This window comes from Monodon monoceros, unplaced genomic scaffold (genome assembly GCF_005190385.1).
Source record: "Monodon monoceros isolate NGI ecotype Baffin Bay Population unplaced genomic scaffold, NGI_Narwhal_1 Super_Scaffold_18, whole genome shotgun sequence".
Lineage (NCBI taxonomy): Eukaryota > Metazoa > Chordata > Mammalia > Artiodactyla > Monodontidae > Monodon > Monodon monoceros.
Window position 1 is genome coordinate 71,277,053 of NW_021703774.1, and position 13,828 is coordinate 71,290,880.

The window sequence follows — 13,828 nt, forward strand, 5'->3', positions numbered from 1 at the left end:
TTTACATTCCCACCAATGGTGAAGTAGGGTTCCCGTTTCTCCACACCCTCTCCAGCATTTATTATTTGTAGATTTTTTTTTTTTTTTGTGGTACGCGGGCCATTCACTGTTCTGGCCTCTCGTGTTGCGGAGCACGGGCTCCAGACACACAGGCTCAGCGGCCATGGCTCACGGGCCCAGCCGCTCCGCGGCATGTGGGATCTTCCCGGACCGGGGCACGAACCCATGTCCCCTGCACCAGCAGGCAGACTCTCAACCACTGCGCCACCAGGGAAGCCCTATTTGTAGATTTTTTGATGATGGCTGTCTTGACCAGGGTGAGGTGATACCTTATTGTAGTTTTGATGTGCATTTCTCTAATGATCAGTGATGTTGAGTGTCTTTTCATGCATTTGTTTGCCATCTGTATGTCTACTATGGAGAAATGTCTATTTAGGTCTTCTGCCCATTTTTGCACTGGGTTTTTTGTTTTTGTGATTTTAAGCTGCATGATTTGCTTGTATATTTTGGAGATTAATCCTTTGTCAGGTGCGTCACTTGCAAATATTTTCTCCCATTCTGAGGGTTGTCTTTTGGTCTTGTTTATGGTTTCCTTTGCTGTGCAAAAGCTTTGAAGTTTCATTAGGTCCCATTTGTTTATTTTTGTTTTTATTTCCCTTACACTAGGAGGTGGGTGGTCAAAAAGGATCTTGCTGTGATTTATGTCATAGCGTGTTCTGCCTATGTTTTCCTCTAAGAGTTTTATAGTGTCTGGCCTTACATTTAGGTCGCTAATCCATTTTGAGTTTATTTTTGTGTATGGTGTTAGGGTGTGTTCTAATTTCATTCTTTTACAAGTAGCTGTCCATTTTTCTCATCACCACTTATTGAAGAGGCTGTTTTTTCTCCATTGTATATTCTTGCCTCCTTTATCAAAGATAAGGTGACCCTATGTGCGTGGGTTTATCTCTGGGTTTTCTATCTTGTTCCATTGATCTATCTTTCTGTTTTTTTGCCAGTACCATACTGTCTTCATTACTGTAGCTTTGTAGTATAGTCTGAAGTCAGGGAGCCTGATTCCTCCAGCTCCGTTTTCCTTTCTCAAGATTGCTTTGGCTATTTGGGGTCTTTTGTGTTTCCATACAAATTGTAAAATTTCTTTTTCTAGTTCTGTGAAAAATGCCATTGGTAATTTGATAGGGATTGAATTGAACCTGTAGATTGCTTTAGGTAGTATAGTCATTTTCACAATATTGTTTCTTCTAATCCAAGAACATGGTATACCTCTCCATCTGTTTATGTTAATTTTGATTTCTTTCATCCGTGTTTTATAGTTTTGTGAGTAAAAGTCTTTTGCCTCCTTAAGTAGGGTTTATTCCTAGGTATTTTTTTTGTTGTGATGGTAAATGGGATTGTTTCTTAATTTCTCTTTCTGATCTTTTGCTGTTAGTGTATAAGTATGCAAGAGATTTCTGTGCATTAATTTTGTATCTTGTAACTTTACCAAATTCATTGATTTGTTCTGGTAGTTTTCTGGTGGCATCTTTAGGATTTTCTCTGTACAGTATCATGTTATCTGCAAACAGTGACAGTTTTACTTCTTCTTTTCCAATTTGTATTCCTTTATTTCTTTTTCTTCTCTGATTGCTGTGGCTAAGACTTCCAAAACTATGTTGAATAATAGTGGTGAGAGTAGACATCCTTGTCTTGTTCCTGATCTTAGAGGAAACGCTTTCAGTTTTTACCATTGAGAATGATTTTTGCTGTGGGTTTGTCATATATGGCTTTTATTATGTTGAGGTAGGTTCGATCTATGCCCACTTTCTGGAGGGTTTTTATAATCAGTAGGTGTTGAATTTTGTCAAAAGCTTTTTGTGTATCTATTGAGATGATCATATGGTTTTTATTCTTTAATTTGTTAATATGGTGTATCATATTGATTGTTTTGTGTATATTGAAGAATCCCTGCATCCCTGAGATAAATCCCACTTGATCATGGTGTATGATCCTTTTAATGTGTTGTTGGATTCTGTTTGCTAGTATTTTGTTGAGGATTTTTGTGTCTATGTTCATTAGTGATATTGGTCTATAATTTTCTTTTTTTGTGACATCTTTGTCTGGTTTTGGTATCAGGGTGATGGTGGCCTCATAGAATGAGTTTAGGAGTGTTCCTCCCTCTGCTATATTTTGGAAGAGTTTGAGAAGGACACGTGTTAACTCTTCTCTAAATGTTTGATAGAATTCACCTGTGAAGCCATCTGGTCCTGGATTTTTGTTTGTTGGAAGATTTTTAATCAAATCAAATTTTTTTTCAAAAAATTGAATATTTTCAATTTCATTACTTGTGACTGGTTTGTTCATATTTTCTATTTCTTCCTGGTTCAGTCTTGGAAGGTTGTGCTTTTCCAAGAATTTGTCCATTTCTTTCAGGTTGTCCATTTTATTGGCATATAGTTGCTTGTAGTAGTCTCTTATGAGCATTTGTATTTCTGTGGTGTCAGTTGTAATCTCTCCTTTTTCATTTCTAAATTTATTGATTTGCATCCTCTCCCTTTTTTTCTTGATGAGTCTGGTTAAATGTTATTCAGTTTTGTTTATCTTCTCAAAGAACCAGGTTTTAGTTTTATTGATCTTTGCTATTGTTTTCTTGTTTCTATTTTATTTATTTCTGCTGTGATCTTCATGATTTATTTCCTTATACTAATCTTGCATTTTCTTTGTTTTTCTTTTTCTAGTTGCTTTAGGTGTAAGGTTAGATTGTTTATTTGAGATTTTTCTTGTTTCTTGAGGTGAGCTTGAATTGTTATGAACTTCCCTCTTAGAACTGCTTTTGCTGCATCCCATAGGTTTTGGATCATCGTGTTTTTGTTGTCATTTGTTTCTCGGTGTTCTTTGATTTCCTCTTTGATTTCTTCAGTGATCTCTTGGTTATTTAGCAGTGCACTGTTTAGCCTCCATGTATTTGTGTTTTTTACTGTTTTTTTTCCTGTAATTGATTTCTAATCTCATAATGTTGTGGTTGGAAAGGATACTTGATATGATTCAATATTCTTAAATTTTCCAAGATTTGATTTGTGACCCAAAATGTGATCTATTCTAGAGAACGTTCCATGTGCACTTGAGAAGAAAGTGTATTCTTCCACTTTCAGGTGGAATGTCCTAAAGATATCAATTAAGTCTATCTGGTCTATTGTGTCATTTAAAGCTTGTGTTTCCTTATTTATTTTCTGTCTCGATGATCTGTCTATTGGTGAAAGTGGGGTGTTAAAGTCCCCCACTATTATTGTGTTACTGTCGATTTCTCCTTTTATGGCTGTTAACATTTGCCTTATGTATTGAGGTGCTCCTATGTTGGGTGCATGAATATTTAAAATTGTTATGTTTTCTTCTTGGATTGATCCCTTGATCATTATATAATGTCCTTCCTTGTGTCTTGCAACAGTCTTTATTTTAAAGTCTATTTTATCTGATATGAGTGTTGCTACTCCAGCTTTCTTGTGATTTCCATTTGCATGGAATATATTTTTCCACCGCCTCACTTTCAGTCTGTATGTGTCCCTAGGTCTGAAGTGGGTCTCTTGTAGACAGCATATATAAGGGTTTTGTTTTTGTATCCATTCAGCCAGTCTCTGTCTTTTGGTTGGAGCCTTTAATTCATTTACATTCAAGGGGATTATTGATATGTATCTTCTTATTACGATTTTCTTAAATGATTTGTGTTTGTGGGTCTTTTCCTTCTCTTGTGTTTCCCGCTTAGAGAAGTTCCTTTAGCATTTGTTGTAAAGCTGGTTTGGTGGTGCTGAATTCTTGTAGCTTTTGCTTGTCTGTAAAGCTTTTGAATTCTCCATGAAATGAGCTGAATGAGCTCCTTGTTGGGTAGAGTAACCTTGGTTGCAGGTTTTTCCCTTTCATCACTTTAAATATGTCCTGCCACTACCTTCTGGCTTGTAGAGTTTCTGCTGAATGATCAGCTGTTAACCTTATGGGGATTTTCTTGTATGTTATTTGTTGCTTTTCCCTTGCTGCTTTAATATTTTTTCTTTGTATTTAATTTTCGATGGTTTGATTAATATGTGTCTTGGCGTGTTTCTCTTTGGGTTTATCCTGTATGGGACTCTCTGTGCTTCCTGGAGTTGACTATTTCTTTTCCCATGTTAGGGAAGTTTTCATCTATAATCTCTTCAAATATTTCCTCAGACCCTTTCTTTTTGTCTTCTTCTGGGACCCCTATAATTCGGATGTTGGTGCATTTAATGTTGTCCCAGAGGTCTCTGATTCTGTCCTCAATTCTTTTCATTCTTTTTTCTTTATTCTGCTCCCTGGCAGTTATTTCCACTATTTTATCTTCCAGCTCACTTATCCGTTCTTCTGCCTCACTTATCCTGCTATTGATTCCTTCTAGAGTATTTTTAATTTCAGTTATTGTGTTGTTCATCATTGTTTGTTTGCTCCTTATTTCTTCTAGATCCCTGTTGAATGTTGCTTGTATATTCTCCATTCTATTTCCGAGATTTTGGATCAACTTTACTATAATTACTCTGAATTTTTTTCAGGTAGGTTGCCTATTTTGTCTTCATTTATTTGCTCTTGTAGGTTTTTACCTTTCTCCTTTGTCTGTAACATATTTTTTTGTCATTTCATTTTTTTTTAATGGGTGGAGCTGTATTTCTTTCTTAATCATTGTTTGGCCTGAGGCATCCAGCACTGGAGTTTGTAGGCAGTTGGATAGAGCCAGGTCTTGGTGCTGAGATGAGGACCTCTGGGAGGCCTCACTTTGATTAATATTCCCTGGGGTCTGAGGTTCTCTCTTAATCCAGTGGTTTGGACTCAGAGCTCCCACCACAGGAGCTTGGGCCCAACCTCTGGCCTGGGAACCAAGATCCTGCAAGCTGTGTGGCATGGCAAAAAAAAGAAAAAAAAAGGAGTAATACAATAACAAAGGATAAAAAACAAAATAAAAATAGGTAAAAAATATATTAGGAAAAATAAAAATATAATTGAAACAACTGCAACAAGGTAAAAATAAAACCACAACAGAATAAAGAAAAAAAAAAAAGGGGGGGGGGAACAAGCCAAAATGAGCAGAACAATAACAAAGTATAAGGAATAAAATAAAATTAGAAAAATAAAAGATTTATTAGGACAAATAAAAATATAAACGAATTAACAACAATGAATCAACAAGGTAAAACAGAGCCCCAATCTGAAAGAGGAAAAACGGAAAAAAAAAAAAAAAAGCCTTGGCTATGGGGGCAGAGTTTAGGCAGGGGTGGAACTTAGGCAGGGGCGGGGGTTAGGAGGGGGGGGGGGTGGGGGGGTGGGGGGGTGATGTTTGAGTGTGGGGTGGGGCCTAGGCTCAGGACCCGCTTAGCCAGAAAAGGCCCTGGGGGCGGGGCCTAGGCAGGTGATTTTCAAGCATCGGGCGGGCAGGGCCTCTGCTTAGGGCCTGCGGGGGAAGGGGAGAGGCAGCACATGGAAAGAAGGGCCTCTGGATTGTGGAGTTCCGGAGTTTGGAGGTAAGGGCCTGGGTGAGGGCATGTGGATGGGGTTTAGGCCCAGTGTGGTTGGAGGGGGTCTCAGAGGGAGTCTCCGAGTGTAGAGGTAGGGCCCTGGTGGGGCTGTAGGGGCAGGGCTTGGGCTCTGCACGGCAGCAGGGAGGCTCCGAGGACAGAGGATTAGGCCTGGGAGCCCAACGGGCTCCCCAGGTCCCTAAGTGGACAGGGAAAGCACTGGTCCCATTCCCTTCCGTTCCTCTGTGCCCCCCTCCCCGGGTCTCTCCCAGGGTCTCCCCTGTCCCCACTGGACCCCTAACCATGGGTGGATCCCGCTGGGTTTAGGAACACTCTTCCCCTCCCCCAGCCACCCCTCAGGGGTGCCAGTCCTGTAGGTCTGGCCTTTACTTTTGCTCCCCCTTCCCTCCCTCTCCCTCAGGACCCATGAGGCTGGAGGGGGCCTTGGTGGACAGAGCATCAGGCCTGGGATCTCAGCAGACTCCTGGGGGCCCAAGTGGGCAGGGGAAACCTGGTCACACTCCCTTTTGATCCTCTGCCTTCCCAATGGTCCCCCAATTTCCCCCTTTGGACGTGGGATCTCTTCCCCTTCCCCAGCCGCCCCTCAGGGACATCAGTCCCATCCCACCTCCACTTTTCCTCTCCCTCACTCCCCGCCTTGCCCCACGTCCTACCTGGTCACTGGGGGTTCCTCCCATCCCCTTAGGTGTCCATGGTCCCCCACCGGTGCCTGGTAGGTGTCCTAGTTGTGCAGAGACCCAAATTCTGCGTCCTCCTAGTCCACCATCTTGACTCTGCCCCCTGTGTCATATTTTTGATTCCACATATAAGTGATATCATGTGACATTTGTCTTTCTCTTTCTAACTTACTTCACTTGGTATGAAAATCTCTAGTTTCATCCATGTTGCTGCAAATGGCATTATTTCATTCTTTTTTATGACTGAGTAGTATTCCATTGTATATACATACCACATCTTCTTTATCCATTCATCTGTCCATGGACATTTAGGTTGCTTCCATGTCTTGGCTAGTAACAAATCATTCTTGGAGCACACCTGACTACTCTGCTGGCTTGTCTGGGGACTCTCAGAGAATTACATTTTTTAGCAAACAAGAAATTCTTTAATTTCTTTCTTCTCTGCTTTCTGGAATATTTTGCCAATCACCTGGTTTCTGTCCAGGGGACTAAGGCCTCCTGTAGATTTACAGATGTTTGTTGTTTTATTTTGTCTTATAATGGACATATGCTATGTGTAGTCTTTTTAATGTATGAAAACGATATGGAATGCAGTAGTAAGGGAGGGAAAGAAAATAAACAAAAAGAAGCATCCTTTTGGAGTTCTTTAATCAGTCTCACCCCTTTGAGTGGCATCCTCAAAGACAGCATGACTATTATTGTTCAATGACATAAATTTACAGTCCTGCAAGATGAAAAAGACCTACAGACCTGCTATACAACACAGTGACTGCGGTTAATGATGTGGTATCGTGCACGCAAATGTTTGTTAAGCAGGTAATGTCACTCTAAGTGTTCTTACCACAGAAACCAAAAACAAAACTAAAGGTACTCAAAGAAAATTTTGGAGGTGATGGATGTGCTTATGACATCGATTGTGGTGACCGTATCATAGGTGTTTGCACGTGTCCAAACTCATTAAGTTTTACGCATTAAATATGTGCAGTTTTTGTACATCAATTATGCCTCAATAAAGCTGTTAAAAAACCAGTTAATTTCACCTGAAAAAGTAAAAAGAAAGGAAACAGTGACCTTGGACAGTCTCTGCCACACCCGATTTCCTAACATAATCACACCCTGGTCTCAACATCAGTTGTCTAATTCTTTATTTTTTAATTTTTTGAATTTTATTTTATTTACTTTTATATACAGCAGGTTATCCATTTTATACATATTAGTGTATATATGTCAATCCCAATCTCCCAATTCATCACCCCCCGCCAATTGTCTAATTCTGAAGGGCAAATTAGTCCATGATGCTGAGTAATCTGGATGAAACTTCAATTTGAATCGTGACATGATTTGTTCAGTTGCGGATAAGCACACCATTACAAGCATCTTATTTTCCTGCCGTTTGCTCATGCTCCTACCTGTCCAGTTTCTCCTCTTGTGGCCTCCCCATCCCTGAATTGCTCAAACACCCCAGGGGCTTTCTTAACCCATTGCTGGGATCTGTTCTGCCTCCACAAGCCAAAGGGGCAGGGAGCTGGGGTCTCACTCACTTGTCCCCCAAAAGCAGTAGCTTCTTGTGCTTGTAAGGTGTGGTCATTGAAGCCTGGGCTGTGCAGTTTTAGGGGCAAACTGCTAGCTACTGCTGCTGGGGTGGTGCAGGTCCTCATCCACGCCTCAGTAGTGCTCCATATGGGGCCTGGACCCTCCTCCTTTCTGTATATGTTGCTATGGTAACTGGGTTACCACAAAGCATGCAGGGGAGTCTGTGGTACTGAATGGAGGTCACCAGGCTAGACTTCAAAAGATTTTATTTCAGAGGTCTTGAAAACCTCTTCCTACCATGGCACTTTGATCACGGTCATCATAGCCCAACTTGACAGCTTCTTCTAACTTCCAAATTTGGAGGCTGTGACGGGAAGGTGGGGGAAGGCATAGAGGGATTGCTGTCTCACTTCCTGAAAACCCTGGGATACTTTTTGAAAGCTGGTCCAGTGACTAGCTTTGCACCCCAGAATAACTGAGGGAGAGGTCTTCCTCCCCCTTTAGACATAAAAGATTTTTGACATTCTGCTTGCCAAAACTGAGGATAAAGCTGATGATTTATTTTGTTCAAACAAGAAGAAGCAACGCCTCTCCTTTCCTGGCCTTTTTAGCTCTGTCCCCGCCTTACCAGAGAGCCTTTCCCGTCTATGTCCTCCCAAGACTGTAAGCTCAGTGAGGTCAGTACCATGTCTGTCCTGTTCATGGTTGCTTTCCCCAGTGCCTGGCCAGCAGTGACTAGCAGATATGAAGGGCCAGGAAGTGTTTGCCAGGTGAAGAAACCCACACTCCTCATCATTGCTCAGAAGTAAGAGTGGATCTGAGGCTCTCTTCACATCTCTGGGGATGGTATCCCTTTAGACCCAGCGCCTCCCATCCTTTAAAGCAATGTCACCCTCTTTTTCCCTCTCTTTGCTTACCTGGGAGTTTATTTCCCTCCTGGAGAAGCATTTTTCAGAGAAGGTGCCTCTATAAGGGTAGGGCACTCATATTTATTGTCTCTACCCAGAGCCAGGCTCTGGGCTAACTTGGAGGGTAAACCCAGGACGGTGGGTTGCCATTCTGCCCCTTCTGGTCACCCTGCCCCATTTTATGCTCTACGTGTGCCCCTCCCCATTTCTTGATGTGACTAACAGAGTCATTTCGGTTGCCATGAGTACTTTTTGGGTAATTTAAAATTTTGGTATCATTTCAATTTGATGTAATTTAGTTTGATAAGTCCAAACTTATAGAAAAATTGCAAGTACAGTACAAGCAATTCCCATATACTCTTTACTCAAATTTACCAGTTTAATTCATTGTTTTTTGCGTTATGAAAATTTAGTTACCTTGATATACTTTTTCGAGGTGTTTACATGATCACATTCAGTGTATTCCTCCTGAAGCTCTGTCTATCTTCTACTTTAGAGCATGTGTTTATTTCTTGTTGAGGTTAGAAGAGTTAGAATGAATTCACATTTTTGCTAGTTAAAATTTTTTCTAATGTGCTGGGTTCCCCACCATTGTCAAGGTATTTTGACCAACTTTATAGAGGAAGTTGTGAAAGTAAATCTCTATCAACTTGGCTCAAAATTTACTTGAAAAGTTTGTTTCCTGTTGTGTAGTATGCTATTACTTTTTGTGCATAATGACTTCAGAGGCAGTAGTATTTTTCTTAATTAATAAACTTTATTTTTCAGGGGCAGTTTTAGGTTTACAGAAAAACCGAGCAGAAAGTCCAGTGAGTTCTCACATACTCCCTTAGCCCTCACTCCCCCAGCTCCCTTGTTATTGACATCTTGTATTGGTGTGGTATGTTTGCTACAATTGATGAGCGAACATTAATGCATTATTGTTAACCAAAATCCATAGTTCATGTTACTGTTCACTCTTTGCATTGTACATTCTATGGGTTTTGACAAATGTAAAATGACATGCATCTACCATTGCAGTATCATCTATATCAAACTACCAACAAAAGAGTTTCCCATACTCTTCATCCTTCTTGGCTGCCATGAGCATCAGCTTCCTACACAGTCTTGGCCTTGAGGAGTTCCTATTGATGGGGAGGTAGGACCAGCCCAAGGAATAGCCAGGAGGCCACCAGTCTCTGGAATACCCTTGGGAGCACCAAGGCCAGCAGCAGGAGGGAACATCAGTTGGGTTTGGCCTTTCCTGTTGGGCCCAATCCTACCTTTTCAGTGAGGTCAGGTGGGAGGAAGGAGGAAGGTAAGACAAGTGATATTATTCCCTGTGCCAGGAACTGTGTCAGGAGCCTTCTGTGTGAACTCCCTTGACTTCTGGAAGTCCTTTCTGGACGGGCACAGGTGTAGGGGCTGGTGCTCAGAGGGAAAGCTGGAGTGTAGTCTCCTCCACCAGTGGACGCTCTTCAAGACGTAGAAGAGGCAGGTCTCTTTGTTCTGCTAGGAGACCCCCAGTATTCAGTGGCCAGGCCCCGGAGGGCTGGCTCTGGGCTCATGTTCATGCTGGCTGGGCTAAATGATCCACACATCCATGCTGGGTGGGTAAGGGCAAAAGAAAAGCCAACTTAAAGATGGCACCTTACTGTTTTCAAGCCTTTTCTCATATATTCTGTCAGCTGAGCCTCATAACAAATCTGGGAACTAAAGGAGTCCAGTGAGGTGACCACACAAATGAAGAAACAGGCTCATAGAGGTCAAAGGCTTGCCCAAGGGCACAGGCTGGTCCCTGGCACCCTTCCCACTGTGGCCTGCCAGGCAGCCCTGGTTCTCCCAAGTCCCCCTGCCAGTGTGGAATCCAGGTCGCTAGTCTCGGCCTGACTAGTGCCCCCCAACCCCCCACCCCCATTACGTGCGGTGAACTCTTCCTACGATTCAGGAAGGTGTCTGAACCCATTAGATTGCAGACTCCGGGAGAGCAGCCACGGAATTTGTGCTGCTCTGTCCCCGAGTCTCACACAGTGAGTTGGAGGGTGTGGGGGAGCGTGGAAGAAAGAATTTTTAAAAAGGCTAATCAAGAATTGATGGCATTAGGACACAAACTGGAAGGAAAAGGTCAGGGTCTGATATAAGATTGTGTCATTTACCAAAAATTAGGTTTTCTACAAAAAGTATGAGCATGTAGTATTATTATTATTTTAAAAATAAATTTATTTATTTATTTTATTTATGGCTGTGTTGGGTCTTCTTTGCTGCGCGCGGGCTTTCTCTAGTTGCGGCCAGAGGGGGCTACTCTTCGTTGTGATGCGCGGGCTTCTTCTCATTGTGGTGGCTTCTCTTGTTGCGGAGCATGGGCCCTAGGTACACGGGCTTCAGTAGTTGTGACACGTGGGCTCAACAGTTGTGGCTTGTGGGCTCTAGAGCACAGGCTCAGTAGTTGTGGCGCACGGGCTTCGTTGCTCCACGGCATGTGGGATCTTCCCGGACCAGGTCTCGAACTCGTGTCCCCTGCATTGGCAGGTGGATTCTTAACCACTGCGCCACCAGGGAAGCCCCAAGCATGTATTATTTTTGATAACAAAAAACTATTCTCATTTTAGGGAAAAATTACAAAATGGCAAAGGTTTTGAAAGTAGACAATTTTGGATTTGGCACTTAGAAAAGTTCCTTAACCTTAACTCATTTTCTTCATCTGCAAAGTGGGGAAACCGTTAGCGCTGTTGGAGTGAAGGCTGTTTGGAGAATTAGGTGAGGGTTTGTGTAAGGCAGTGTCTGGCATGATGTGAGTGCCCAATACATGGTCCCTTTTAAAAACACTTAGGGAATTCCCTGGTGGTCCAGTGGTTAGGACTAGGTGCTTTCACTGCTGTGGACTGGGTTCAGTCCCTGGTCAGGAAACTAAGATCCTGGAAGCTGCACTGCACGGCCAACAAACAAACAAACAAACACTTAGACTTTAGTTCAGAACATTTTTAGATTTATGGAAAAATTGAGAAAATAATATAGAGAGTTCCAGTATTCCTGCACACAGTCTCCCCTATTGTTAACATCTTACATAGTGTGGTACGTTCGTTACAATTAATCAGCAGCTCTTGACACGTTGTTATCAACTAAGTTCCATACTTTGTATTCAGATTTCTTTAGTTTTAAACCCATGTCCTTTTTCTTTTCCCAGATTACATGTCTACTTTGATTGCTTTTATTATCACTATCACTTTTGTTGCACAGACACTCAGCAAATGCCTCTCCCCAGCCCTTCCCTTTCCGGGTGGGAGCCATGCCTGCAGTGAAACTTGTTCTCTTGCAATCTGAGTTGCCCATTTTGCAGTCAGTGCCGCATGTTTGAAGCTTCTCTTGAGCAACAGAGAAACATGCCCCATGGTGAATGAGAGAAGTTTCTTCGCTCGAGGTCAAAGGTGACACCTGCCTTATAAAAACCCTCCCTGGCTCAGGGCTCCTCACCAGTGCTGCTGCCTCCACACTTCTGTGCATTGAGGGGTAAGTGTCCTTTCCTTGGCTGGGCCTTCAGGGGGCCACTTGGCAGGCTGTTGGAAGCTACAACCCCCTGCCTGCTGGAGCCGCTCTGGGCTGACTGCATTTTGGGCCCAAGGATGCCAGCTCTTGCTGTGCTAGGAAGACCCAGTCTCAGGACTTGGGGATGGCCAAGGTGGGTGGGGTGGCTGGCATCTGTAAGGGCCTTTAAGTACCAACACTTGGGGGAAAGGGAACAGCCTGGCCAACCACAGCACCCTTCCCAGGTGAGCTTGAGTGATTAACAACCTCTGGACTATAGTCCCCAGGAGATGGGGGGACATGGAACACCGCGACAGTTAAGGCTGATTCTTTTAGACTTTAGGGGGTATTCTATGTCCTTCTCCCCTCGTCCTATCTGCAAATGAGAACATTCACCGTGGATCAAACACAGAGCAGAGAGAACGCAGAGCAGACCCAGGGGTAGTCATCCCTTGTCTAAACCTTTGATACAGAAAGAGAGGAGAGAGTGGAAGTGCTGTGGGGTGGGGGAGGAACTGCCCCTTGACAAGACCTCCCTTGTCTCTTTGAAGGTGAATGCGAAGTTAGGGAGATGACGAAGCTGGAAGACCACCTGGAGGGAATCATCAACATCTTCCACCATTACTCCATTCGGCTGGGGAATTATGACACCCTCAACAAGAGTGAGCTGAAGAAGCTGATCACAAAGGAACTTCCAAATGCCCTCAAGGTACGTGATGCTCCTCTCTTGGAAAAGTTGCCCGACCCCCTGCACTGAGGGCAGTGGCAAGGCCTGAAGGATGATGGTGGGACAAGGGGTGGGTTCTTCCCAGTTTGAGCTTCCAAGGATGTCTCCCCCCACCCCGCCGCCAGCTGTGGGACAGGGGCTCTGCCTCCCTCTCTGAATAACTCCCACCATCACCTTAGGCTCTGCTCCTTCCTGTCTCTGTAGAGTGGAGAGAGGCAGGGCAGGGCGGGATTGGATTGCTGAGCTACACAGCATCTTCTAGGTTAAGACTTTATTCTAGGATGGCCCAAGACAGCTGCTTCTCTGTGTCTTCTGTTTTCTCACATTGGATTCTCCCACATAGTTTTGGCTAATCAGTTGGTGTTCCCGGGCCTCCCTAAGCTGAGTTCTGAGGGATTCGAGGCCTGGATAAAGGGGAGCTCACTGTCCCTGCTTTCCCTTCTCCAAGAACACCAAAGACCAACCTTCCATTGACAAACTATTCCAAGAGCTGGATGCTGATAAAGATGCACAGGTCACCTTTGAGGAATTCGTAGTCCTGGTGTCCAGGGTGCTGAAGACTGCCCATGAGGCTATCCACCAAGAGTAGAAGCTCTGATGGGCTTTTCTCAGCAATGTCCCCAAGAAGACTTTCCCTTCTCCTCACCGAAGTTTGCCTTGCCTGAAGGAAGCGAGAGTTAATAAAAGTACCCTTGAACAGTTCATAACAGTGTCTGTGTACTTTTTTTCTTTCACAAAACTTGATCCTTCCTCACCCCTGCTGTTCCGACAGTCCCCATTTAGACCTCTGAGAACCCCTGCTCTGTTCATTTGTTCACCAATAATTTATTAAATGTCCCCTATTTGTTCATTTATTCATTTATTTAACAAATATTTACTGAGCATCTATAATAGCCAGAGACCAAAGACGTGAAGTCCCTATCCTCTTGGGGCTTGCATTCTATTGGGGAGGGGATAGAAAATGAACCAACA

General features: G+C 43.3%; 1 protein-coding gene across 1 annotated transcript; it reads left to right on the plus strand.

Moving 5' to 3' along the window:
- The first annotated feature begins 12,001 nt into the window (after positions 1-12,001).
- S100A12 (S100 calcium binding protein A12) lies at positions 12,002-13,558 on the plus strand. Its single transcript, XM_029230658.1, is given in 4 exon segments — positions 12,002-12,055; positions 12,057-12,114; positions 12,681-12,838; positions 13,305-13,558. Coding segments are annotated over 4 exon segments (411 nt in total). The 3' UTR covers positions 13,446-13,558.
- The last annotated feature ends 270 nt before the right edge of the window (positions 13,559-13,828 follow it).